The 27,826-nt window shown below is 39.5% G+C and overlaps 1 protein-coding gene across 6 annotated transcripts in view; it reads left to right on the top strand.

The window, feature by feature from the left end:
* Positions 1–13,472: 13,472 nt before the first annotated feature.
* HECTD1 (HECT domain E3 ubiquitin protein ligase 1) overlaps positions 13,473–27,826 on the top strand; it is a 55,931-nt gene continuing 41,577 nt past the window's right edge. For all 6 annotated transcript variants that reach the window (XM_010216509.2, XM_010216507.2, XM_088529224.1 and 3 more), the window contains exons 1-2: positions 13,473–13,750; positions 27,419–27,653. In XM_010216509.2, the coding sequence (XP_010214811.2) occupies positions 13,611–13,750; positions 27,419–27,653 (375 nt within the window). In that variant the 5' untranslated portion in view covers positions 13,473–13,610. The remainder of the gene's footprint in view (positions 13,751–27,418; positions 27,654–27,826) is intronic.

The raw sequence follows: 27,826 nt of genomic DNA, 5'->3' as shown, positions 1-27,826 counted from the left end.
TGGATCGCTGTCCTACAAACAGATAGTCATGTGGATTAACTGCTTAAGAAGCTGCCGATAGTTGTTACTAGGTAATAAGATAATGATTGTTAACTAGGAAATAATTTCTAGAAATTAGAGCCTCTGAATTAATTTTATTTGCACTAATATTGGGGAACTGACTTTGATAACAGAATCACCCTACCATTGAATGATTGTGATTTTGATCCTTTAAGCTTCTTATCATTTAAAAAATCAAGATTATTCATTTATTTAATTTCTGGAGTGAACTATAATTGAGTCACCGTTGACACCCTGCTTACTAACTTGATCAGTAAAACAGGCAAATAAACTCTTTCTTAGTATGTAATTAACATCATAACAAGGGAGACAATGTTCTGAGAAATGATAGAAGCAGTAAAATTAGGAATTACGCTGCAGAATTACACCAGACACAAAGGAATAAAATAAGAAAATAAAAGAAAGTGTAATGGCAGAAAATAACATAGAGCATGCGTTTGTCAGACAGATACATCCCCCATTAGAGGCTTGTGACTCCCATTGGCTCTCTCTTTAAGTAAGGTCACAACTGGATATATTCTTGCCAGTTACTTAGCTAGTGAGTGATAGCACCTGCTTCATGCGGGCGTTTCATAAAAGGAGACACTGGGCTGTGTGTGAGTCTGAATTGCCCTTTTTCTGAAACATCCTCACTGTCTGTACCAAAGTGACAAAATGTTTGTGTAGGGCAAGTATTTTGCTTTGCTTTGCCTTTTTTTTTCTCTCTCCTTTGTTGTTCTGAGTCTAAAATTACATCATTCCATTCAATGTTTAAAATACCTTAGGTCAAAAAGACAAAAAGATAGATTATCAGAAGATAGCAAGTTAGTGAAAGAATAAATTTGAGCATAATTAATCTTTTTACATTTTTTTTTCATGTATTTGTCGTTTTTGATCAGTCTGATACTGATTGGTTTCCAAGCTGGAGCTTTTAGTGCTAGTTTAAACACTGAAAAATAGAAAAATATTACTTTTGGTTTTTTCATATAGGTCCACAAGTTATGGCTTTCTTCAGACATCTTCTGGGCTGGTCTGAACGCTACTGTGATGTCAGACGTAAGCATATCTTAAAAAAAACACTTGAATGTAATGGTTTTGAAAATTATGAAAACTATGACCTGAGCCATGGTTAAATGGGGTTGAAATAAAAATGAAACATTTAGGTAGTAAAATCATAATCTAAAATACAGGAATCTCCTGCATGAGCATGTTTTTCCTCTCAAGTTACCTAGCATGTAAATGTTTGCCTGAGAGAAAGGCAGGGGGGAAGATTTGATATGGTGCAAAGGCAAATATCAAACGTGTATAGCTAATTGTAGTCAGGTATGGCATCGTTTCTGAGAAAAAAATAATATGAAAGGGTCTAATTTTCAGAAGTCTTGCACCACAGATACCTAAGAATTTAGATTTTCTTTTTTTTTTTTTAATGCTTGCAATGTCTTATCAGGCAACCACAGGCAGCAGCACTTCTCCCAGTGCTGAAGCCTCCAGACAGAACCAAGCGATTTTCCCACTGGTAGAGCAGGGGTAGCAGCAGCAAAAACCTGTGGTTTGTGTGGCAGATGCAAACTTGTGCTTAGAGTACCTGAGAGGTGGAAAGGGTCCTCTGGTTGCTGAGAAGTTCATGAGTTTCAGGAGACACTAGTGAAATACTCCTGTTACCTGATATAGAAATAGAGGTCCTGTCTGAGAAGTGAGTGCAGCTTTAATAAATACATTCCTGGTTTATTGCTCTCATTTCTGTTGGGTCTTAATAAAGAAGTTTACAGGCAGGAGGAGTTTGTCATTTGAAGAATCGTGAGAGAGAGGGATGGAAAACCTAAGGAGCTATTTTTTGGAGAACTCTTTAAAGCATTGGAGAAACCAAGATATATCTCCTTAAAAATCTTTCAAATTCCTGTCAAGTGTCTGCTTGTAAGAGAGGGTTGCAGTCTTGGTAAGAGCTATTTTCACAGAGAGGATTGCGAGGCTCTTTCAAGGGAGCACTGGGCAAGGCCGAGGCCGCAGTCCCAGGGAGGCTCCATATGTGACGTCATTGGACACAGGAGAAAGTGTATTTTATCAGGCAAGACTGGTCTTAAGAGTGACTGTGACAGTCACAATTTTACCAGTAGAGGTTCACCCTGGAAGAAAATACCATACAATATTGAAACGTTTGAGAAATGGTATTGAAAGTTATTTTGACTTGCATCATTTCTATTAGTACAATTGATCCAAATATTTGATTCCATTCTTGTCTCTAGTTATCTTTATGGCCACGAGTTACTAGAATTCTTAGTGCCCTTCTCTAATGCAGCCACATATTTCAAGGTCATTAGTTGAAGATATATTAATGGTCAGTGCAAAATTTTATAGTCTGCTCTTCTATGCTTTTATATATGACAATTGGTGCTCACAGGATTGCTTTTAATATAAATTGTTAGGTTTGCTTCTTAGTCCTGCCTGTGATTTGAGCTTGCCATAATAGAGTAAAGCATCAAGCATCACTGAGCTAAAACAGGAAGTTATCAGTACACACAACCACTTTGCTGGCTGCTGATAGTGGCAGAAAGCAGCTTAAATCTGCTACAGAAGGGGTGGGGGGTGGAGGGAATGAAACAAACCTGATTAAAACAGTCAGCACCACCATAGGTAGAACTCAGTCATTTTATGACTGTGCTGACAATACATCAATTTTGGATGTCTGATTTTTATTAAGATAAATGTATAATGTGCCCCATTGTAAAATGTGTAACGTGCTTCATTGCACAATTCTAATCAGATGCAAGAATCATTAGAAAGAATAAACACAGGATTTGTGGTAATGGTGCTGGTGTTCTCAAATTCTCATCTGCAACATAAGCCTTGACTGTGATTTATAATTGCATTAACTGTCTTTATGTTCCCAATTCTGTTGCATAACTGAAGCAGCCCTCTTTAAAGATGCTATGTGGAGCAAATAATGTTACAATAGGTATAGCTGAATACTGGAATTCTGCTTATAGAGCAGGCAGAGCTGTGTATCACTTCAAAGTTAAGAATGTTTAGATACTTGCATTTCCTCACCATTTTAGGAGATATCAGGGTATCCGCCTCAGAATCTTGTTTCATATCATAACTATTAATCAAGGTAAAGAGGAAAAGCAGATGGGGCTACAGTCTTTCATTATCTTTATTATTTAAAACAGGAAATCCTGTTGCTACAGCACAGCTCTTGCTGAAGTATATGTGAAGTGTCTGCCCCTGAACACAGAAGTCTCATCTTTCTTGTTTAACACCATGGGAAGAAGTCTGGTTTTCATACGCGCTCCTGGGCTAACTCCTGCCCACGGTTACATGTGCAAACATGTACTGATTTTATCCTGAATGTCGTACAGCATTGGGGAACTATAAGGTGATGGAAGGCACAATTTACGTTCCGTCTTAAGGCTGATTTCTAAGACCATCCACTAGAGATAACCCTTGTGTATAGGATTTTTTTTTCTCCCAAACATAGTGCTTTTACTTTGCCATAAAATTACTAATAATCCTAAGTGTTGGGCAATCTTACCAGGCAGAGCTACCAGCCCTGCCTGTGAGACTAAACTGCATTCTGGCTTTGATTTGTTATCTAAGGGTTTCCCAGTCTAGAAGGAAGCTCTGACGTGGTGTAAAAGGGGGAAGGCTCTTTCCTCTCTGTGCTCCCCTCCTCCCCGGGGAGAAATCTCTGGAATTCCCAGAGGCCGGAATTCCTGCCTCTGCGTACGCCGTACCTCAGAGCTTGTCTCTGTGAGTCACCTCAGGGCCGGGGGTGCAGCTCTGCCTACACCAGCTCTGGGTACGGCGCAGAGCAGCTCCTGCTGTCCTCTGGCTTTCTCTGCACAAGGGAAAAGAAGGTTCAGTACTGTTGGGAGACCATTAAGACACACGAATGAGGGCTGCAGGGTTAAACTACTAAACAACTTACCAGCTAGGGTTATGTCACTCTCTGATCTGCTTCGTGCCCTTTGTCCTGGTTTTGTGTTTACACTGTAAGCTCTGGGGCGGAGGTGTCTTTTGCCACATGTGTACAGTGAGGCTCGAATCTTAGCTGGGGCCTCATTTCAATACTAAAAACTCCTAGTAATGACACTGATTCTCCACTAGCACATATTTAGGGACCAGAGGCATAAGATTCAGCAGCCGCAGGCTATTCCTTTTCACATCAGTGTCAGAGCAGGGTCTGGGACATAGAGTAATTGTTGTAGTCAGGGAGCTGTAATTACATCCAGGCATAATTGCACATGAAATGCTACTGCAAAAATTAGGTAGACAAATATTTCTAACAGCCATAATTGCTCACGTCACAAACGCAGCATGGTACTTGGAAAACACGTTGTAAGCAGGTGACACTGAAACATCTACCTTATGAGCAAAGACTAAGCGAGCTGGGCCTGTTTAGCCTAGAGAAGAGAAGCCTGAGAGGAGATCTGATCGACATGTACAAATACCTGAGGAGAGGATGTAGGGAGGATGGGGCCAACCTCTTCTTGGTGGTGGCCACTGATAGGACAATAGGGTCATGGGTACAAGTTGAAACACAGGAAGTTCCACCTCCATGTGAGGAAGAACTTCTTTCCTGTGAGAGTGACAGAGCCCTAGAACAGGCTGCCCAGAGAGGTTGTGGAATTTCCTTCCCTGGAGATCTTCAAAACCCGCCTGGATGCCACCCTGTGCCATGTGCTCTAGATGTCCCTGCTGGAGCAGGGTGGGTTGGACTGGATGATCTCTAGAGGTCCCTTCCAACCTCCACCATTCTGTGATTCTGTGACACTTCTCTATCAAAATAGCTCTGGTTTAAGCTCCACAAGCATAGCAATACTGCAAGGGAATGCTCTTTTTTTCTCCTTGAAACACAAGGGGGATAGGTACAAATGAGTAGCATCTCTGTATGCTCTTTAAGCTTTGAGCTCTGTTCGTGACAAAAGAGCAATCACACGACACAGCCTCTAGTGGATCAACTTTTTGTTGACCAGAAAGTCAAGGTTCGGTCCAGGTGCTCTGATGTCTGGTCTTAAAAAGTCAAGGCAGCTCAGAATTTTTTACAAAACTTTGGCATTTCTGGAGACTCAATTTAATTCAGCTCTTTTAACAGGTTCTAGTGCCAGCTCCAGTTGCTGGTCCATATTGTTGAGACCTTCCTGACTTAGGTAGAAGAGCCTTTCTTTATAGAGATAATTTGACCTCCTGATTTTAAGCTTGGCACTGTGTGAGAAAACTGGGTAGAGCACATTCTTGCTTTGATGCAGGCCCTGACACATGATGCTTAGGCATTTTAATGTACCTGTGTCCACTGAGATTGGTGTTTACACAGAAATTTATATAATAACAGAATCCCAAATGAGCTAATGTTTAACAGTACAAAATATAGCTCAGAACATGCATAACAAAATGGAGCTGGTGTCTTAAGCTAAATAACAAAAAAAAAAAAAAAAAAAAAAAAAAGCTGTCATTAACAGCTTAGCCATAAGAGCTTGAACTGGCAACTACTTTACATCCAACCTTGTTGTTTTACATACTGATCCCAAATGCACATGAACTGAAAACCCAAATCCTGTACAGTAGCTGGAGTAACACTTTGTGACTTTGTGCTTCATTGAAACTCCATCTTCAATTATAGAATGATGTATAGCCTATATATATATATATATATATATATACTTCTAACTCATAATGCAATTGGTTACCAAAACGTATCACATAGGGTACAAGAAGAAAGATGGGTATAATTCATTTATCCTGTGCTACTCACTTATCATGTGGATCTTTGAACTCCTAAGGAGTTAAGAACACAAATGATGAAACTTTCCAAAAACAGGTCCTTGTGCATCTTAACAAGTGAGTACACTGATCATCTCCATTATGGTTACGCAGTAACTCTAATCGCTTATGCAAATGCCTTGATATGGATAATACACATTAAGTGGTCAATGAGAGAAAAACGGGCAGCTCTGTGGAGAAGCTCTCTGTTGTCAGAACAGAAACATTTACTTTAGTTGGCTTTGGTCACACTTCGAAATGTAGTCAGCAAGGGTAACTCCTTGTGCCTTATCGAAGTACAACCACTTCTTTTGTTCTGCCACATGTGCTGTATAATTCAATTTAGGCTTAAAATAAGTACAGTTGAGGCACATAAGTTTCTAATTCAAATTCTACTTTTTGTTGTTGTTTTGTTTTAAACTGGAATGTATTTTATTTGAATGTCTTGGGGGGTGTTTTTCATTATTTTCTTTATCTTTTGTCACTCAACACAATGAATTGGTTATCTGTGATTAAGTCTAAAGGTTACAATGCTCTTTAAATCACCATGCATGCACCATTTGATCCATATTTATAAATAGAGATTAATTAAGAGAAAATCAGGTACACAGTTTACTAGTTGTAATACATTCCTTGGGGAACATGTGCTCTTTTCTTGCAAGAATATAAATGCAAATATCTGTAGAAACTTTCTATTATGATTCTGAATAAAGTCAATTTCCTCATTTCTGAAAAAAATGAGTGGTATGAACGGCACCTTTTCTATAAACTAAGTAATACAAGATTTACTTGAATTTGGGGAGTGCACACATTATCTTTCCAAAAGATAAGCTATTACTGACCTGCTGTATTTTCTCTTTTTTTTTCTAAACAGCAATAAGTAGGACTAGCAAATTTTCCTGTTTTATCGGTAAATTAGTATAATACAAAAAAATATTTCTAAATATTTTTTTTCTCAAGTGCTACAGGACAGTGCTAGCAATGAGCTTTGTCCTGCTGCACCATGATATTCTGTTGATTTTTCCATTCTGAATGGAGAATGCAACTCTTAATCAGTTAACAACTGATCTAGTAATTCAGGTTTTAGACATTTGAGACTGTTTCTTTTTCATTTTTTTTTCTTTTTTGCCTGTTGAGACATTCAGCCCAGTGATGAATAGGGCATAATTTCTTTTCAAGGACAGCAGAAGGCATTAGCAAGCTTTTAAGTCTATGAAACATATTCTCTTTCAAATAAAACTCTTAAATAGCTGAGGTATTTAACCCCAGAATATAAAATAATCATTTGACGATAAGATACTTTTTATTGCAAGTCTTCTCGTTAGCCCTGATCTTTGAAATTTATTTGTAATACTTCATCTGACTTTTGAGAGCCACACACCAAATGCTTGACAGGATACAGGTATAAGTTTTCCCCTCACAACAAGGGAAGAAAATTAAAAGAAACCAATCCCAACTCTTGGTTATCTTTCTGATTCAGGAAGTTTTAAGTCAGCGCCTCTAGGAACAATTAGAAAAACTATGATCTGAAATGCTGACCTTTCCATACTTGTCTTGGGTTTAGATTTATCGCCATTGCCTACATTACCAGTGAATAGGGTACAGGTAACCTGAAATAGATAATAACTGGTGTCATGTGGGGCAACGTGATGGTGTTAAGGGAAATGAGATAAAAGGAGTTGAATGATAAAAAGTTAATTCACTTCTTCAGGTGCCCAGTCTGGAACACCAAAAAAGTAAATTTATACTTGAAAAACAAAATTCCATGTAGGTGGATTTACTTTGGAAAGAGCACTATAATTTATACGACTTTCCTATTTCTCAGGAATCACTTCAGAAATACCGGAAAAAAAAAAAGGTAATATTGGAATACGTGCACTTTTCTGAGCAGTTTGTTCCCCTGCGCGTGCTCGCCCAAGCCTCGCTCGCCGTTGAGGACGAGCTCCCTCCAGGCAGCAGGCACTGCCGGGAGGAGGATCCCCGCTCCCGCAGCGGCTCTGCCGGGCGCTCCGGACGGAAGCCCCGCGTCGCTCGCGCGCACGGCCCCGCCAGCAACGCGCTCCCCGCAGCGCCGGGCACCCGCGCGGCCCCCGGCCCCACGGCGCAAAAACTGGCGCTGCCTTTCGGAAAGGGGAGACACGGACACGGCGTCGGTGCTCCCGGCCTTGCGCAACAGCCGAGCGGCTAAGAAAAGCACAGGAGAACGTGGCATGATTTCAACAATTCACCAATGGAGCTTTATTTATGAAAAAAAAAAGTTTTCTAGAGGACAACCTTTTAAGTAATATGCTTCTATACACTGAACAAACGGGTATATTAAGCAAGTTTTTGTTCTCGGTGATATCCGAGCCCCTTGCTTTGAAAATGAAGTATAGTCAACATGGGGAAGGAGATAATTCCCATTTACTAACCTTTTCTTAACATTTATAGAGAGAAAGAAATGTGTAAGGAATTACTCATATTTTGTCTCTGGAAGAGTAGGAATGTTCAGTGTCTTCTACCATGTTATTGTGTGGGTGTGAGAGAAAAAAAGTGCTAAAGCAAAAGAATAAATAACCTGCATATATTCTTGCTGCTTTATTTGGCTGGGAGCAATGCTGGCCTTTAGCATAAGCTACTCTGTTAAATCTGTGGAGGTGTTCAGAGAATGTTTATGTCACACTGATCTACTTACTCCGCAATAGTCTGGTATTTTTAGAAACATCAGCTTGGCATGTGTGTAAGAGTTGGGCAGTAAGGCTAGTGAAAACATAAATTTTACATGTTTCTAGCTTCCATAAATCTAAATATCAAGAAGAATTTGAGACCTCTTGTTTTATTTTAATAATAGGTGGGCTTTAGTTTGGTATATGGCCAGAGATTTGGTTTATTCAGACCATTCTGACAACTAGCCAAGTATTTCTATCTAAAGTTTATAGTCCTTTCTATCCTACTGGAACAGCACCCTTACCTGTGATACCTGCCATTCATCTGGCACCTCGTCAAAACCGTATATAGAATACCAGCCTCAATGTGATGTGAAGAATAACACAAGTTACTCCCAGCTACGAATGAAAAAATATATTTTTCTGCCCTGAGATGAGTTTGCTAAATTCTAGCTAAAGACAACTTTCAAACAGAATCAGAACCTTCTGAGAAGACCTGCAATGTCTTCTGCTGGTGTAAAAGTCGCCCATGGGTCTCCTTGTAGCAGCTCTCTGTAACAGCTCTCTGAAGGTGTCTACACCTGCACCTCAGCAACCCCTGATCTTACCTACCTGCCATGGCACAAATTCTCTGCGGCCATGGTTTGCATGTCCATGGCATAACAGTATGCTGATGATTGTGCCAAAGACTTCAGGTAAATTTTCAGGCAAATTCACAGCCAAAATGCTGGGCATTGGTATATCACGCTCCACCAGGTCCTTCGATTTTGACCTTTCGTGACCTAAATTCCATTTCACAAAGGCATCCTCAGTCATTCATATGTCACATGTCACTCACAAGCGCAGTCATAAGAGGAACTGTGTTTCGTAGTACTACCTAGGACTTAACATAGTAACATTCCCAAGCAATGCAGTGTTTCATAAATGCCAGGATATTTCGGAATGCATACTTTTATATATATATATATATATATAAATAAATGAGGGAACAGAGGCATGTAGTGATTAAGAGACTGGGCTCAAGTCACACATGGAGTGTGTGTCAGCTGGTATTAGAATCTAGGTCATTTTCTAACTGAGCAAATAGTTTGTACATTATACAAGTATAGGAAACTGCTGTTGATCTTACAATTTCCATACAATGTGGAGGGCAAGTGCTTCTCAAAGCAACTTCGACACAGTTGTCACTTCACTATTACTTCCGATCTTGGTCTGGCTAAATCAGTGCACATGAAATCTTTCTTCAACATGTTTAGCATTAACGAAATCCTGGGTTTTCAACAGAACTTTGCTCATATAAAAATTCATATGAAAACACATAATGTAAAAATGACCAAGAAAATTCTTATTTAATAAACGTCTAACTCTACTCTTATTTGATAAATATTTTTCTCATATTAAATATTAGATATTTATCTTTGAAGATGGGGTGATGCTAGTCTCTATCAGAGCTGCATGCAGAGTTTGAAACATAACTTGAGGGATATCATTTCTTTCATGCATTTCAAGGGAACACTCCCTGACAAATGCTGAAAGTAAACTGAACTTAATACACAAAATAAGTGTCAATCAGACTATGAAGACGTATGATGCAAATAAGATATATATACACACACACACACACACATATGTTTATATATAATATATACAGCATAAATTATATAGTTAGCATGTTATTCTTTTCTTCAGATTCAGTTCTGGGAGAAGGAATCTCATAATAAGGAAAACAAACCACAAACAAATTAATTCTTAAGTATCTCAAATGTATCACAGAGAACACAGTTCAGCTTCATGGCTAAGGCAACAGGAAAATTCTTGATACACCTCCTTTAATATATTAAGAACATACAAGATATGTTCTTACAGTCGAAAACTATTATTTCTTTGGGTCTTCAGAAGAAGCTCATAACATGTGGCTTTACCTGAGCCCTATCCGCACACTAAAGGGAAGGGGAAACCCGATGCTGACACGGGTTGCTCTGGCGCAGGCAGCTCTCCCCCCAGGTTTGGCCTAGTTTTTCTGCAGCTTCCGTCCCCGTGAAAGTGAAAGAAGATCAAGCTGCTAAATTTAAAGACTGCAGTCGCAGCTTCCCTAATGCGCTGCGTCCTTAACTTCACACACCTCGTGCTGACCTCAGGAGAACAAGGTACCGACAGGGCACAGAGGGAAATCTTGGCTGGACAGAACGAGTGGCGGGCGGCACAGACACGGTACACACACAATACAGCCAGACACAAGGGCCAGGCGCCCGGAGCAGACAAGGCAGCTATTGTCTGCGGTATTGTTTGCTGTATCCAGAGGAGATTTGACTGATTTCACAAAGATAGGGCTGTGCAGAGGCGCCCGGCTACCCCGCTCTGCTGGAGCGCGACTGCGGCCACCTTCTCCTTCGCTGCGTGGCTCCAGCCTCATCGCAGGTGACGTCCGCAGCGTGGGCAGGAGTGACATTCAGATGGGCAATGATCTTATTACTGTGCTTACATTAATAGGCTTTGTAAAAATAAATTCCTTAGGAAGAGAAAAACGCAGGGGATCCTACAGAGAAAACAGTCCCCAGGGTGTTTCCTGCTGCGGGTGGGCAGTGGGGATTTACGGCCCTTGGCTTCCTACAGGTTTTTGAGCAGGGAACTGTGGGGCCGCGGGCCGAACCCTCGAGCACTTTCACACCATGCTCTCAGCAAGCTGCTGCCGGGACCCCGGAAACGCTTAAGAAATAAAGAAAATAGCTGTTGAGGGTGAAGGGCCCCGGGGCGGGAGCGCAGGACGCCCCGAGGGCCCGCTCAGCAGCCCCGGGGCGGCCGCGCTGGGCCGGCGGGCGGCACGTAGCATAGCGTAACGTAACGCAACGTAACGTAGCTGAACTGAACGTAACGTAACGTAACGTAGCGCAGCGGGTGGTGGCTCCTCCCCGCCCCTCGTCGCCGCGAGTGGAGCCGGGCCGGGGCGCGCCGGGCGGAGCGCCATGGACGCCGCTCGCGGCCGCCTGTTCCGGGGCTCGCGCCGCCGCTGAGGAGCGCTCGGCCCCGGCCGGGGGCTGCGCCAGGCCGAGGTGAGCGCGCGGGAGCGGGGGGAGGCGGCGGGCGGCGCCGCGCTCGCCGCGCTCGCCGCGCCGGGTCCCCGTGCGAGGCCTGCGGCTCGCCGGCAACGCGAGGGGCGCCGGCGGGCCCGCCGCGCCAGGCCCCGCGGAAGGGGCCGCGAGGGCCCGCGCCGCCTTCCTGCCACGGCCCGGGCAGCGCCGCCGCGGAGCCGCCGCGCGGGGGGCGCCCCAAAGCCCCGCGCATGGCCCGTGTGCGCGCGGGCCCGGGGCTGCGCGGCGGGGAGCGGCGCCGGGGCCTGGCCCTTCTCTGCGCCGGTTCCGCCGGGAGGGCCCCGCTCGCCCCGGCAGGAGCCCCTGCGGCATGAAGGGACCCAGGGAGGGCAGGGGTCGGGGCCGGAGCGACCCCCCTTCACCGGCTCCCAAGTTCCCTTATTTCTACGGCCCCCCCCGCCCCCACAAGATAATGATTTTGTTGCTGTAAAAACACCCACGGCACCTGCAGAGTGGCCCAACTTGCACCGGGTGACCTCGGTTTATCTAGTCCGGAACAGAGAATACGGCCTGTGATCAGGCGAGGGGGGTCATAAGTATCGCTTAAAAACGTGAAAATGGATTCAGTAATCTTTTAACCACTTATGAGAATTTGTACGCTAGAGACTCTGCAGCAATAATAAAGTATATGGGGCGGGGGGCAAGCAATAACCGGGTGATTTGTAGTTTCCCTATGGTCCTCAGTTATAAAAGAAAAATAAAACCGTGTTTGTCACATCTTTGGGTGGCAAAGCTCAGTACACAACACAAAAGTGTTGCTGATTCAGTGTCTACCTCTCCACCTAACACAAATTTGTGAGTTGCCTTCGTCAGTTCCTTTGTGCCCTTGATGAAGTTATTTTTTAACTACTAACTTATTGGCAGCAAGTAAACAGGCCATGCGGCAGACTTTGTCCACATCCAGCTTCCCCTTCCGTGCCCCCCGCCCCCTAAATTCGTGAGGCCACTTTCTAGCATTTCATATTCACCTACAGGTTTCGTAAACCGTTTTTTTTTATATATATAAGCTAAATATATTCATTATTCTCTTTTATGTTTAATTTGGAAGGGTTGGTTTGTAAACTTGCTCTAGGTTTTTTTAATGAAATTGAGTTGTGATTGCTCCACTGTTTGGCATGTGAGATGAATTTGAGCATGTTAGTAAAACACAAAGAAGTAAATAAGCGGAGAGGTCAAAAGTATCTTTAATGTTTTTGAAGGGACTTTTTTGGTATTCAGCTTGCATGTACAACTATGGCATGAGGCCAACAAATAATGTTGTTTTCCTTATATGTACATGAGTTACATGAATTATTTGCTGTATTTTTTAAAGGCTGTCAATTAGGTATTTTTAAAAAAATAAGTTCCAAACAGAAGCGTCTCTTAATTTTTTTCTCTTTTGTCTTAAAAGGCTTATTTTTCTTACATGGTATTTTAAAAGGTGAAGAATTCATAAAACTCCTGCAAAGATTCTCTAATGAGTCTATAGCTATAAATTCTCAATTTACATTCCTTTTGTTTTGTGTTTCTTTTTAATTAAAAAGAATCTTTAGGATAGTGAGATACTTTATCATAAGGTGTTATTAAAAAGAGTGGGAAGGAGGGAAGACATAATACTACTTCTCATTGTATTTGCTTTAAGATATAAAAGTGGCCTAAGCACAGTTTTTCTATTAAAACATTAATTAAATCGTTTATTATTATGTTAAGGTATCCCATATATAATAGAGGACTTGCTTAATTGTCAGTTGGAACTAGAGATTTATTTCTAATGAAATAGGAAAAGAAATACTGTTTACTCATTTATGAAGTTAAATGATGGGAGTTTTTTTGCCTTTTTTTTTTTTTTTTCTCAAACTTCTAGAAGTTTCCTTAACTGCATGTTTTTGGACCAAATTTCAGGGAGGAGCAAGCAAAAAAGTTTAGACTAGATTTTCATAAAAATGTATGTGTTTGCTTTTTTTCTTTCTAGGTGAAAACTGTGAGAGCTTGAGGCTGGCTGGAGAGAGACATTGATTGTATTCAAGTTAGTCTGGCTTGAGCAATTAGAGGATATTTTTGGTACTTTTAATTTAAGCAGAGGCAGCTTTTTTTTAAAACCATGGCAGATGTGGACCCAGACACATTGCTGGAATGGCTGCAGATGGGGCAGGGAGATGAAAGGGACATGCAGTTAATAGCACTGGAACAGCTCTGCATGCTGCTTCTGATGTCAGACAACGTGGATCGCTGTTTTGAAACGTAAGTAGTTTTGCCATTCGCTTCTGGAATGTTGTTTTCATTTCTCAGTAGTTGTGTGTAAAATGTAACATTCCTGGAAGCTTTCACAGTCTTGAAAATGTTCTTACGGACCAAACTTAATACATATCACAGAAAGCAGATACGAGTTTCTGTTTATGTTGTGTGAAATAATCTTTTCTGATTAAAAACATTATGCCATGTGAGTGATTATGTCCTGAAATGGGCACTGCCAATGTGATTGCTAAGTTTAAAGAAATGTGTTCAGAATCGACAGCTAGATTCTTTGTGGAGTATTGAAAATATATTTAAAATGGTGCAGAAGAGCTTTTTATAACTTTTTAAAACCATAATGATCACGTATATATTAACATCCATACTCTGGCAGAATGTTGCTCTCATCAGATATAGTAGCTTTTTTTTTCTGATATCTGTAAGTCAAAACAAAAATCCCTCAACCCTTGTCCAGTGTTCATACAGATATTTTGCCTTCTTAGAATAATGTTGCTGTTCATGACACCCTCCTACCCAATTGTAGTTTGTGCACCTTGTACAGCACAGCCTGTGTTTTCACTCCTTTTTCTGTGTCTTACTGTAGAAAATGCTGATGTTAACTTCTGTTACTGATGTATTTGCTGTACATTAGTGGGCATTTTTAAAACTTTTTTCTCTAGGGGTGCGGAGTAGTGTAGAAAAGGGCTAACAAAAGTATAAACAAGATCAGAGCTTTTAAAACTCACTAGTTGTGAATACAGTAGTTTGTTTGTTTTGGTTTTTTTTTTAGAACACTTTCTATCATCTTCCTATGTCTACTGCTTAGTCTAGTGTCTGTTTAATGTCCTTTTCCTAGATCTTGTTTTGATTCTCTTGTACATCTCCCTTCTTTTCCTTCTTTTCTTTATTATTCTCACTTTCTTTTGTGTCTCACAGTGTGGTTAGAACCTTTCTGACAGACCCTTTTTCCTGGCAGTGAGGTTTGAGGAGTCTTTGAGAACAGACCTGGTTGCTACAGTTTTCATTTCTGTAGCCCGGAGAAAGAGAACAGCTTCCATTCATGGTTGCTGGTAGTACAAGAGTTTGAGAATTCCTGCATCTTTAAAATTCGAATTTGTAATAGTTGCATAGTATTGACCACAGTTTTATACTGAGCTTTAAAATTTGAAATGGACTGACCTTGGCCTGAAGAGTTTACAGGTAATATTTTGGATTAAAAGGTGTGTTTGACTTGCCTATCTGTCCCTTGCAGTCCTGATACTGACATATTGCTGTATTTTCAGTCTGGGAGAAACTAAATTACTGACTTAGTTTGTCTCTGTAGAAAATATTTTGACAATTGTTTAAGATTTTTTTTTTCCTGGCATATCTAAGTGAACTTTTTTATTCAGTTTGTGTTCTGCTGAAAAAAAGTGGAGGTTTGGCCATAACCAAAGGATTTCTTTTATTATTATTTTTTTTTGTACATGCAAATTGGGAAAGAGATGTCAATTTCTAAATAAAAAAAAAAAAAAGTTGTGGCTTTTATGCATTCAATTTAGAACAGTCTTTGATGTTAAAATACATTAAATAGTTCAAATGCTTTTTTTGTGAAAGTATATATAATGAATGCTTTATTACTGCGATGTTGTGGTTTTAAAGTTAGTTTCGATGTCTGAAAGAAGAAATATTTAAAATACCGTTTGGCATTTTAATTTTTGTTGTGAGCCTTATGATGTATTTAATTTTACAAGTGTTGTTAGATTGTTGATCTCTTCTACTTGTAAGCATCTCTCTCTCTCAAAAAAAAAAAAAAAAAAAAAAAAAAGAGAGAGAGAGAGTAAAATGTAAATAGGGAAGATGTTACTGTGTTTCCCCATTTGCATGATTTTAAGGCTAGAAAATGCAGCTTTTAATTGGCACTTTTAATGCACTCAAGGTCCCACTGAATGTGGTGAACTGACGTAATAGCTCATTACCCTAAAATGGTAGGGTTCCTTCTTGCCTCTTCCCATCGCTATTCCATTTATTTTTTTCAATTCATTTACTTCTCCCAACCATGTAAAGTAATTGTAAAGTAATTCAACTTTAGAATGCTAAAGTTGTTTTTCAGTAATGGAAAGTTTTGAAAGGAATGATTGTTCGCAGAAGTAGGATCCTTACCCTCTGACAGAAGTGTTGCCAAATGCACTTTTCAAAAGCTCATCTTGAAAATGGCTTGGGTATATGGCTGATTTATAATGCAGATGTATTTTTTATTTTTTCTGGTGAAACAAATCTGTAAACTTTAAAAAATTATTTGTCTGCTCAGCAAAAAGAGCATTCCTGATTTTTTTGTATGCTGTGCAGATGTTATTTAAAGATCTTTGATTTGTTCTTTGTTATTAAAAGCAGTAGTTTTTTTTTAAAAAAAAAAAAAGTAAAATTTTAATCATTTAAGTTAAACAACTGGAAAATGTATAGTAAATTTTTAGAAATTGCTTTCTTGGAGAATGAAATGTGACTCTTTTTCAGAGACCAGTGAGAGTGACTTTTATTTTTAAGTATTAGTCCTCTTTTGCATAAGATCATTCGGTTTACTTTTATGATTTAAGCTAAAAAAAAAAAAAAAAGTCATAATTTTAATGAAATGCAGCTGGCAATTACCAGCTGCATATGGTGAGGACTGGCAAAGGTATGAAATGAAGACATGAAAAATATTGCCATGCCTTTTTCCCTGAAAGCACAGCATTGTTGCCAGTTAAATTTCAGCAATGTATTTTATGTAGAGCAAAGGACAATATGGAGTCTTCTTACTTTGCAAAGAAAGATCGGATAATCATTTTTCAAAGTATATTGAAGAAATGGATTGACAAACTTTTATTTCATTATTGCAGTAAGGTAGTAGAGCTACTCCTTTCTTGGCAAAAGTATTTTCTAGGAAATGGTATATTCCAAAATTAATGATTTGTTTCTATGCACTGTTGATTGGATATCGAAACTAGTGTTTCTGGTAAAGTCAGCGTAAGAAGTGGACGTTAACATGTATGGAATAGTTGTATTTTGTGCAGTGTTCTAGCAGGATCAGAGCAGATTGCCAAGTGCGCAGCCAGTGACAGAAAATGGTGCCAAACAGTTAAAGTCTCTTTGCTTCTACCCAGGTTTATGTCTTACAGCTGGTGGAAGTATTTTTGGTGTTACTCATCTATGGGCTGTTAAAAAAAGTCAGTGTTGTATTCATTTTCTAGTGATAGTGAGTCATGGTGTTAGTCACTTAGCACGAAGAATGGCTGATGTTTTAACAGCAGCAAAAGCCACTTGCTTCAACTGCAGAAACTTTGAGTGAATAGAATAGTTTAAGTAACTGAATTTGAGCAAAAGAGTCAAACTTACCATGATTATAAATGCTAAGTTCCGTTTGTAATTAAACTGTGCACTTTTAAGTTGCCTTTAAAAGGAATTTTAAATATATATTTTATATAAACATTATTGCAATTGCTTTTTTAGTGTTTGAATTGTTAAAGGTAATTTCAAAAATATTTAGAGGCTAGCATTTATAATCTCATATTAAAAAAACTCTGCACACGCTTGTCAATCTCCACCTGACTTTCACTTTATTCTTTAATGAAAGAAAATGAGAACTCTATTAGGATCTGAGTTTTGTGCCAGTATTTGCTTTATCTATCAAAGTATTTATCTTCTTTAATTACAAATAAAAATTATAAATAAGACAGTAGTATAACAAATTAAGTAAAATTTGAGTAAAACCTCTTTCAGCAGTAAACGTTAAGGCATGTAGTATTGGATAAAATTCATGTATTAATATATGTAGTATTGTTGTATAGAGGAAAGTTGAGTTGGGAAAGTGTATATTCCCTTTTGGCAGTGATGGATGTTCTTTAAACTCTTGAACTGTTGAACCTTTTTCTTTCCAAAGTATGTATTTATGAGAGAAAAAGCACTAATCATATCCTAACATTTGCTAACAAGTATGAGACAAAATTGTGATGAACCAGTGATCACTTCAATGTGAGTTGGTGAGGTTGTTCCACTGGAACATGTGAAAGTGTTTTTGTACTGTGAGGGTGATTGAGCACTGAGCAGGTTGTCCAGAGGGCTTGTGGAGGCTCCCTCCTAGAAGATTTTTCAGAAGCAGCCTGGGTATAACAGACACCAGGGTTTATGAGGATTTCATTTGTGCGTTGGTTAAAACATAACAAAAAGTTGCATTTTCCAGTTAGTATTTTATGGTGAAGAGAAAATTCCAAAATGAGTGGTCAACCCAGTATTCTTAGTACGCTATGTTTTTAGTAAATAATTATCTAAATCTGATATACTGAAGTTAGACACAAATAGAAAAGCACTCCTTTTTTCCCCTGTAAGATAGGGAAAGGCATCTGAAGTGGTGTTTTTTTCAGGACTATCTTAAAATTTGCGTTTGTTTTAGAAATGTTATTGTAATTCAGTCAATGCAATATGTCTCTTAACACATCTGTGCAATTTGGATAAAACTTACAGGCTGTGTTAAGGTGGATTCTTAAAAAATGTCATGTGTTCCACAGATTTATCCGTTTTGTTAGTTTACAGAAATAATTCAGTGCGACTCTTGTGATTTTGTGCTAGAATGCAAGCATGAGTAAATTAGGATTAGTGCTGCTGACAAGAATTGACTACGCTTTTCATTATTTTAAAATATGCTAAGAAACATGTTCTTAGTGAATAATTGGTTTGGTCCGATACAGCTGTGTGTGTAAATAAATGACATTTTGTGTGCTTTAAATGGGCAAGAATCATATGATTCTCATTAAGGTTTCTTGACTTCTAAAGGAGGCAAATGATGTGGCAGCCACAAAATGCCATTGGGATTATTCACTTTGCAGGTGGACTTGAGTGTAGTGCAATCTTCTACACTCTCCAGAGTGATTTTTTTGAGATGGGAAGTACAAAGATAGAGGGTAGGTGCTGTATTTATCAGGGAGATGTCCAATTACAGCATAGTATTTAGAGCAATGCCTGGTTTCTAAGGCTTCCTCTCCCCCCCACCCCAGCCCCGTGGTAAGATTTGGAATTAGGAAACCTCTTTCCCCATTCCTCCTGTTAATAATGGGCATTACAGCCTCATTGTCATGGGTATTGTGGTAATTAATTCGCCTTGTCTAGTAATTTCAAGAGTCTTAGTGGTCATGAAGGCCAGAAAGGAAGATTAGATCATCTTAATTGACATCCTCTGTCCTGTCAGAGGTCCCTCTATTTTACCTGGTTATTACTAATCCGGGTAACTCATTTGACAGAAGCTTAACCTGTAACTGATTAGTACTTCCAGAGGGCATCCTTCCAACTCACTCATTTTGATACCGAGCAGAAGAATTCACCCTTTGTTTTGCTATTTAATATATAGCTTTTTTGACTTTGTTGTTGAGATTTGCATGTCCTTTCCTCTTTGAATTTGTTTGACTTCTGCATTCTATAATGAGCAGTTAGTGAGGCTGCTCATTTAATTCCTGTTGGATTAAACAGTAGTACCACTGTTGCCATGAATCTACTTGCGCACAGGGATCTTGTCACCTCTTCGTGGTCTTCCCCCCCACCCCAACTCTTCAGTTTTAAAGTTGTCCAAAAATATATTTCAATGTTGAAATAATAGATGCTCCCACGTGTTTTGCATATTTGTTTGTAATAGTATAAGGTAGGAAAAACTTGTGTGTGATGCCTATACTATTTTGTATTTAAATAATTTGAATCTTTTTCAGTTCTTTTAGATAGTTCTCTTTTTTGAGCACTTGGACTTTCAGGAGAAGTCAGTGGGGAGGTGTGAGTCTTTAGGCATGCTTACCCAAGCCATGCTGTAGGTTTTAATTGCTTATTTCATTTTGAAATGTTAGTGAATTGAATGTGTACTTGAACCATTATCTGTTTGCAGAACAAAGGCTGCACCTGGTGCAAAACATTGGCAGAAAAACTGTAATTTCAAGTTTATAATTTATCTAGCTGCGATGGACCAAATTTCATCAAAATATTTACATAATTCTGAGGAAAGGAGAACAGATGTAGAATGGATTACCCTGAGGCCTGACCTGTCTTTTGTAAAATCCTGAAAAATGCAAATAGGAACTCGACACATCCCTTTAACATGTAATGGGAAAGTTAACTATATTCTTTTGAATTTACCTGTTCTGCAGAAGCTGCTGCTTCGTGCCTGCTTTGTTTCGCTTGCTTCATTTTATACTGCTAGTGCATGTTGCATGTGTAGCTGAGTACAGGCAGCGTGATCCTTCCTGGCAGAGGCCTCTTGGAAGGCAGCTCAGCTATCCGTCATGCCAGTGCTGAGAATGGCAGGCAGAGGAGCTCTTAATGGTGCTCCGGACACTCGCTGTGTGGGGAGGCAGCAACTCCTTGCCAAGGCTGGAGTTTGAGAGCACTACAGTTTCCCACCAAGACAGAAACTTCTTAAACTTCAGAGAGGAAGAGCATTTTGCCCTTTGGAGAAATGTGTATTCACATGCATATATTTAAGTGTCATCAAACGTTAGCTAAGTCTGGTTTGCTTTTACGTGTTTTAAAAATAAAACAACAGTTGTATAAAAAGTACTAAGTTTTACTTAGGCAGTAAATCTCTACTTTCACTACCTGCTACTTGCCAATTTATAGAAGTTATGCAAGACAGCGTGCAAAATCTCTGAAATGAGAAATGAGTGAAATTTGAGGAAGTTTCAAAGTTAAAATGTGTCTTTTCAAACTCTTAGGAGTTTTGAATCTTGTATGGCTTTTTTCTTCTATCAAGCTGGTCCATAACATTCATAGAAAATCATACTACTTGCTGTGGCTACCATATGTATCATTAATTTTGGAAGATGGAGAGCTTTGTGATGAATAGCTTTCTTTTTTGTTTGCCTGTTGATTACGTGAAGGAAACTTGTAAAAATACACATTTGCAACAATGATTTGGAGATGCCTTAAACTTAATGGACTATTATGAATGTTATGGAAAAGCTTTATATTTAATGTTGGAAAATATGTTGCAGATGAATAATGTTCACATAAAATGAATAAAACATATAGCAGTGCTCTTTATTTATAGAGTGAATTCTAAGCAGGTGATACTGCAAGAAAACTGAAACAGAAGTACAGCTCTTGCTTTGGAGCAGGAATAGGATCTGTTCCTGACAGTTACTGAAAGTGACCTAGGAAGTGCAGGTGTGCAGGTAGTTCTCTCATGGATAATCTTGATTACTTTTTTTTTTTTCATTTATAGGGAAAAAAATAGAAAATAAAAAAAATAGAAAGAATGAGGCCAAGTCTGAGATCTAAAATTTCCTTCTGTAGAAATATGTGCAGAAACATGGAGTCGCTCAACAAAAATGTTAGAACTACCTTTGCTTTAAAAGCATCATTTTCACAGACTGAATGTTCTTTGAAACTTTAAAGTTGCATGACATAGTATGCAATGTCTGTAATGTTTGTTGTTTTTGTCTAACCCTCTTTTATTCATTTTGAGAGGCCCAAGCTGTTCAAAGTATTTGTTTTATCTGCAAGGATACTATATTTTACTATGAAAACTACAAAAGCCTGCCAGATGTTATTTGGCATTTTGAGAGATTTTTAAAAGGCTGCCTTCAGTATTACTTGCTCAGTGACTCTGACGGGATCTGGAATTGTGTCTTGAGATATGTAGAAGACTGTGAGGATAGGGGGGCTGGAGGAGTAGCTATTGCAAACTGGAACCCTGTCCAGTTTTCAGAGATTACTGAAGCACAGGCCCGAAGGAAGATTTGGACAGTTAATTCATCTGGCAGCTGTCGGCGTGTACAGAGGTAGTAGTTGTGCTGGAGACTGATGCAGGAAGGTGTGTCTTTCGCTTGTTCCAAAGAGCTCTGGAGAAGGGAGAAAGGATTAGCACAGATTGAATCTGTGGAAGTACCAAATGCATCTGAGTGCCTGCTCAATAATTTGAGGGCAATTTAGGATGATAATCCAGAGTGGATGTTCTGTGTGATCAAGTCCTGGCTCTGACCGGTAAATATTACCGTATCTTGGAGTATCTAAAATAAATAGATAAGTGTCTTAGATTAGCTGCATTTAAAATTTTTAATTTGGGAGACAGATGCCGTAGTCACCAGCTCATAAATACACACTCAGTTTGTGCAGTCCTCATGGATGAGACCTAAATTCAGTTATTCTGTCACCTCTTTCATAATGAGTAACCGATTAGAAATTTTTTTCATGAGAGTTGGTTACTCCGAAAGAATTACAGTGATGGGCACTCGAGCCTTCTTACTTCTAGCGGGCCCTGCAGACGCCTGCCCTGAAGAGCTGGCACTGCTGCCGGCCGGCTGCTCGTCTTGGTGTTGGGCCACTACTCGCGTGTCGTGAACCAGCACTGGGGAGCCAAAGGTTTTTGTCGTGTGACGGGCTCTCTGTCCCCCTGAATCCAGCACTTGCTCTGGAATTGAGTAAAACGGTCTAGTGCTGGATGCAAGTGTGTGAACCGCAGAGTTTTTGTGGGGGTGCGGCCGTTCCTTTTTTGTTCTTGTTCGTTTGTTTTAGTCAACAGTGTCTTTAAAATGCCACAGTAGTTTCTGTTTTAGCTAAGGCCTTTAGTACACATAAATTGTAATTAGAGAAATGAATTTACATTGCTGATTTATTCTCTTCAGTATCTTTTTATAGTGACGTGCCGTGTAATCAGCTGAGTCACTTGGTTTGAGTCATTTGAGACACTGAGTTTTCATTTGAGTTTGACTTGGCCCTGGCAGCAGTTTGCTGCTACAGCCAGGTAGTGTGCCAGCATAGAGAGTTATGCTGATAGAATGCTATAAATACTAGATTGACATATAGTTATATTGATTTTTTTTTCCCCTCTCCTTTCTTGACAATTTATCAATATTAATCTTTTTAAAAGTATTTTCAGGGCAATTAAACTTTCCATGGGGGAGAATGTATGTTAAAGAAGTTGTATATCATGGCTGTTGCTGTTTAAAATACTCATTTTAATATTGAAGGTGTAACAAAATTTCATAGATAGGAAAATCATATGGAATCAGCACTTCTGGAAATGGTTTAGTTTCTGACTTAACACCAATTTATGGAGCAGAGATTGCTCTACTAAACAATTCCATAACCCTAATGGATTAGTGTATGAAAGGTAAACACTGATACTGAAGAGTACTTATTTCAGAACTTACTCTGTTTGCCAGCCAGTCTTCCAGTAAGATCTTTGAGACAGGATGAGGGAAGACTTGCGAGATAATCAGCAAAAGCTCTTATCCCAAGAGTGCAGGACTTGGGCTGTGTGGCCATCCAGAACTGAGAGACTTGTACTAACTAGTAAGAGCAGTGGCGTTGCTTGCAGCACAGTGTCATTAACACGCTGAAGTTGGGCCTCGTCTCTAATCATTCTTCTTGAAAGGACTTCAAGATGTTCCCAGTGTGGTATTTATATAGCTGCTTAGGATATCTTTAAAATTCTTTCACTTCCATAGTAAATGAAAAAAAATACTTAAACGGAAGCTGTTCACACGTAGGCAGCTTTCTCAGTGCAGGTGAATGCAGGGTGGACCTGTGTATTACAGATACTCTTGAAACGTTTTGCTTCACCTTTTCAGAGTACATGGTAGCTCTGAGCACAGTCTTAACTGGAATAGCGTTAGGCTCTAGTTGATTGATGGGGCCTAATCTTCTCCAGCAAATATCTGGGGCAGTATTAGGCCCCGGGAATCTACCTCAGCCTGCCTGAGGACGCGAGCAGGAGGTTATCGTGAGCCCCAGGCTGCGTAGTGACACATACGTAACCCAGTGCGTCTGGCTTGCCCTGCGCGTCTTGCTGGGGTGGAGCGTGCTTACTCCGGGCTAGCTGGAAGACAGGGACGGAACATGGAAAAAGAAGCTGATCCTCAGGAAAAAATCTTCTCTGAGTACCTGGTTGCTACATTTGCTTCAGCTATGCAATGGATTTCTCTTCCCTGTGTTGCTTTTGCTTACATTTTAATAACAAGTTATTTTTATTCCAGGGAAGGTTGAGTGAAAACCCTGTTACTACCAGGAAAGCTCATTTGCACAGTTTTGAGACTCAGACACCATTGACTGAATAAGGGCAAAGCTTTCCCCGTTTCTTGCAGATCAAGTGCCAGTACACAGAGATCCCCTACAGTGCTGTGGCAGAACGAAGGGGACAGGGAATCGGCACTTTGTACAGGTGCTGCGAGTCTGTGCCAGTGCTGCCTTTTGTCCCTGGCCCTGTGCTGGGGGTTATCCTCCTCCCTCCAGTTCTTTCTCTTGCACTTTTCAGACACCCACATTCATGTCCCTGAGATTTTAGAGCAGCCATAGGTAGCCTGTGTGATAGTTCAGTGCAGGTTTGGGGATTAGAGGATGATGACCCGTGTATGTGCTTGTCTGTAACATACAGGCAGTTATCCACATGGAAGTTTCCTACAGCGTGGTGACTCAAGTTCTTCAAAATCTGACATCTCTACAATTTTATAAGGGATTCTACCCACCTGCTTAAGAAGATTTTAGGAGGAGCATGGGGGATGTTTTAGTATGCCCTTCTTCATTGATATTACAGACTCATAATAACTAGTTCTGTGTGAATGGCAGAACTGGTGCATGCTGCTTCCTCGTTGTCAGGAATTTGAGTGTCTCTTATGGTCTTGGAAGCCTCTGTTAGGCCAAAGGAATCTCACCTTGTTTGTCTAGGATGCAGGTGTGTCCGTGTATGTCTGTGGCTCTCCTTAAGCATCCCGTTCTTTGCCTCTTGGAATGCTTGAGCATCGTTTTCCTCGTGAAGTAAATACAGCAGTAGTTTACCACATCATAGTGAAGTGTGCTTCATCTCCTTTATTTGCTTGTATTGTTTATTTTCAATTGAAATATTTTTGTTTCTTGCCTCTGTAAAGAGCAATGTTTAACAACTGTGCTAATCCATCTCTTTATAACTGTAGCAGTCCACCTAGTTTGTCTGGTGGAGGTGCAGCAAATTTGCTCTTTCTTCAGCTGTTCCTCCTGATTCCTCACAGGCTACCAATGCCCAGACCAAATATTTTTGCAGCAGGTGTCTTCATTACAGAACCACATGTAAAATAGGATAAGTCCTCTTGCAACTTTCAGCAAGACTGGTAGCGCTTAGCATGTACTTTGTCAGAGACCATCTTCCCCTTGCTTTGAATATTATGGCTCCAAGTAAAGCAAAAGATAGCATAACTCTGGAGATTGCATGCTAAGATAGTAAAGAGAAATGTTCAGTTGTCTTCTGATCTAGAACAAAAATTCCAGTTTGGTTTAGTCATGTTACTATTAATAATGTCTGAGTAAAATGAAGTTTATACTTAAATTCTAAATTCACAAAAACTGCAATACATTTTATGAACTTTACATGCTTTTGAAGAAAATTTGTTCAGCTTTGAAGTTTAGCAGCAGTCAAACTGTTAAAATTTGCAATCTATTTATGTGAACTCAAACTACTTAGAAATTGCATGTTTAAAAAATTTGAGGGAATGATTTAAGGATAATTTACTGTCCTGGTTTATGCTAGCATTTTAGTGTAAAGCTATCCCCAAATATAGTGTACAAAAGCAGGGATATTTTTGTCAGTATAAAAGTTTTTTGTCGGTGAGAAGTGCTCTTACAAGAGCATTGCTTACGCAGTGCACTGGCATTTCTATATTGGCAAAGTTTTCAGTATAAATGATAAACTCTTGATAACTTTGTATGTTTGCTGTATCTGCTGGGTAATCATTTCTCTGTGTTGGCTGTTTTGGCCTTTTTGAGGACTCTTTTCTTATTTTTTTTATTTTTTTTCAAAAACTTGTGTTTATGCTTTGATGAGTAAATAGATATATTAACCACTTTCTAGTTGTGGTTTTAGTAAGATTGCAGGATTTTACATCTTTCAAGAGAAGATTCCCCAAATATTAGTCTACGTTGGATAGCTGTAGTCTGAAATGATTTGAGGAAAAGTATAGTAAAGTTTATTTCAAATGCTTTTTTTAATAAACTGTTGGATCGTAGAAAATAACTGCTTATTTTAAGATGTGTCTTGGTATATTTTATCTTGCAGTATAATGTTTGCAGAACACAGCTGTTCAAACCAATGTTTTAGTGATGTGTGTGTGTTATTACATAAAATGAAGTAAAAAAGACCAACACCAAAACCCTGAAACATGTAATGCTGTCTGATTTAAATCAAGTATGTTGAAGTATGCTTTTTGTATGTCACTGTGTGATAGCGTAGTAATGAATACAAATTCTCAGACTTCCCCAATGGGTAGTGTCTTAAAAATGTGGAATTACTGTGCAGACTCTTCTTTAGAAAAATACGGTATTACATAGCATTTTTTAGAACAATAGCAATGATAGGCTTAAGTTAATAGAAATATTCCATGTAATGGGTAACCTTACCAAAGTGCAGTTATTTATATCTGTAAGGATTGTTGGGCTATGTGCATGTTGAGCAACATCATTTGATTACTTCATAGAGCATAGAGAGATCTCGAGCATAGACAGAAAATCAGCATTTTGCACTCTGAAGATTTGATGTGTTTGTATCTGAGTCACTTTACATATCAAATAGAATAACCTCTGGATTAGTCTACAAAAAATGGTTAATCAAAGAATATTCAACTTGTCTTTGAGGCCAAAAAGTATACTATTGGTTTTGCTGTCTCTTTGGATTTAGGAGAATTGTTAGCTCTCCTTTTGCAGAGCAAAGCCTTACTTGAAGGAAAACTTAAAATATCCCTTTTGTAGTTGCAGTTCTGCTCTTCTGTAACATCTAGGGCTGAGGGTACCCAGTGTTTTTGGCTGCTGATGCAGCATATGTCCTTCTTGGTTAGCTTTTCCCCAGACACACATACCTTTCTCTGAAGTTTTCTACTGCGGCAATAAACAGTCAGTGTACTAAATTACTGGGAAGTAGCTGAAGAAATGGGGTTAAGGTGCAGCTCCATGCCTGAGAACTTTTGATCCGCCTTAAGCAGAGCTGCTCCAATGGGGAGGAGGCTTATTATGACCAGCCAGTTTGGTTTATCCCCTATTTTGTCAAAGGGATGGAAGAAGGACTGTTGCAGCTTAACTTTCTTGTTAGGAAGTTACAGCAATGTTCTTGACCTTTTTTCTTGCATATGAAAGTAAGGCTAAAAATAAAGAGGAGAGCTGGAGGCTATAGAGGCATGTACATGAAGGGAAAATATGATAGAAGCGAGCTAAATGAATTAAATATGTTCTCAGTGTGGTTGGAGTGAAAAAAAGGAAGGAAAGAAAGTAGTTTGAGTAGGGAAGTAAGAATATATAAAACAAAAGGCAAAAGAGCCTCTTGGAGAAAGAAATTTTGCAGTGAAACCAAGGTCTTTAATCTTTACATTGAACATATTTCATGGTTAAGTAGCTTTCCCTGATTACCGTTAAGAACTTTGAAGCTCTGAGAAATACATTCTGAGTGGTAAAGTAAGATTAATTCCTGGAATAAGTTTCCAAAGAGTTTCCCTGCGTGTCTGTAAAACTTCAGAAATAATTTTTACTGATGGGTTCCTCTTATAATAGAGCCTGTTTTTAGAGTATCAATTTGAATTTCAGAGTGTGTATGAGATACCTGCATATTAGCAAATGTTAATGACAATATGAAAACCATTAATATGTTAATGTGAAACTACATGAAACCTCTTAACGTAGAGGGACTTGAACAACTTAGGGATGAGTTACAGTTTCTGTTTGTTTTTCTTGCAGATGCCCTCCACGAACCTTCTTACCAGCACTGTGCAAAATTTTTCTCGATGAAAGTGCTCCAGACAATGTATTAGAAGTGACAGCTCGTGCCATAACTTACTACCTGGATGTGTCGGCAGAGTGCACACGGCGCATCGTGGGAGTGGATGGAGCTATCAAGGCGCTCTGTAATCGTTTGGTAGTTGTTGAACTTAACAACAGAACCAGCAGAGATTTGGCCGAGCAGTGTGTGAAGGTGTGTGTTCTGCAGATCCTCCTGTTTTTGAGGAGCTGGAAGAAGTGCTGGCTTTGGAAATTCTATTCATGCTATGAAAATGCAAAGCAAAAACTTGCTCGGTGTGTTGAAGTCATACATGCCAACTATGTTTCTCATGTTTGCTGTCAATCTGATGCTCTTCAAAGCTGAGA

This window comes from Tinamus guttatus, unplaced genomic scaffold (assembly GCF_059628265.1).
Source record: "Tinamus guttatus ecotype Peru unplaced genomic scaffold, ASM5962826v1 Tinamus_guttatus_pri_ptg000327l, whole genome shotgun sequence".
Classification (NCBI taxonomy): domain Eukaryota; kingdom Metazoa; phylum Chordata; class Aves; order Tinamiformes; family Tinamidae; genus Tinamus; species Tinamus guttatus.
The sequence above is the reverse complement of the archived record's forward strand: the minus strand, read 5'-3'. Positions and strand labels throughout refer to the sequence as shown.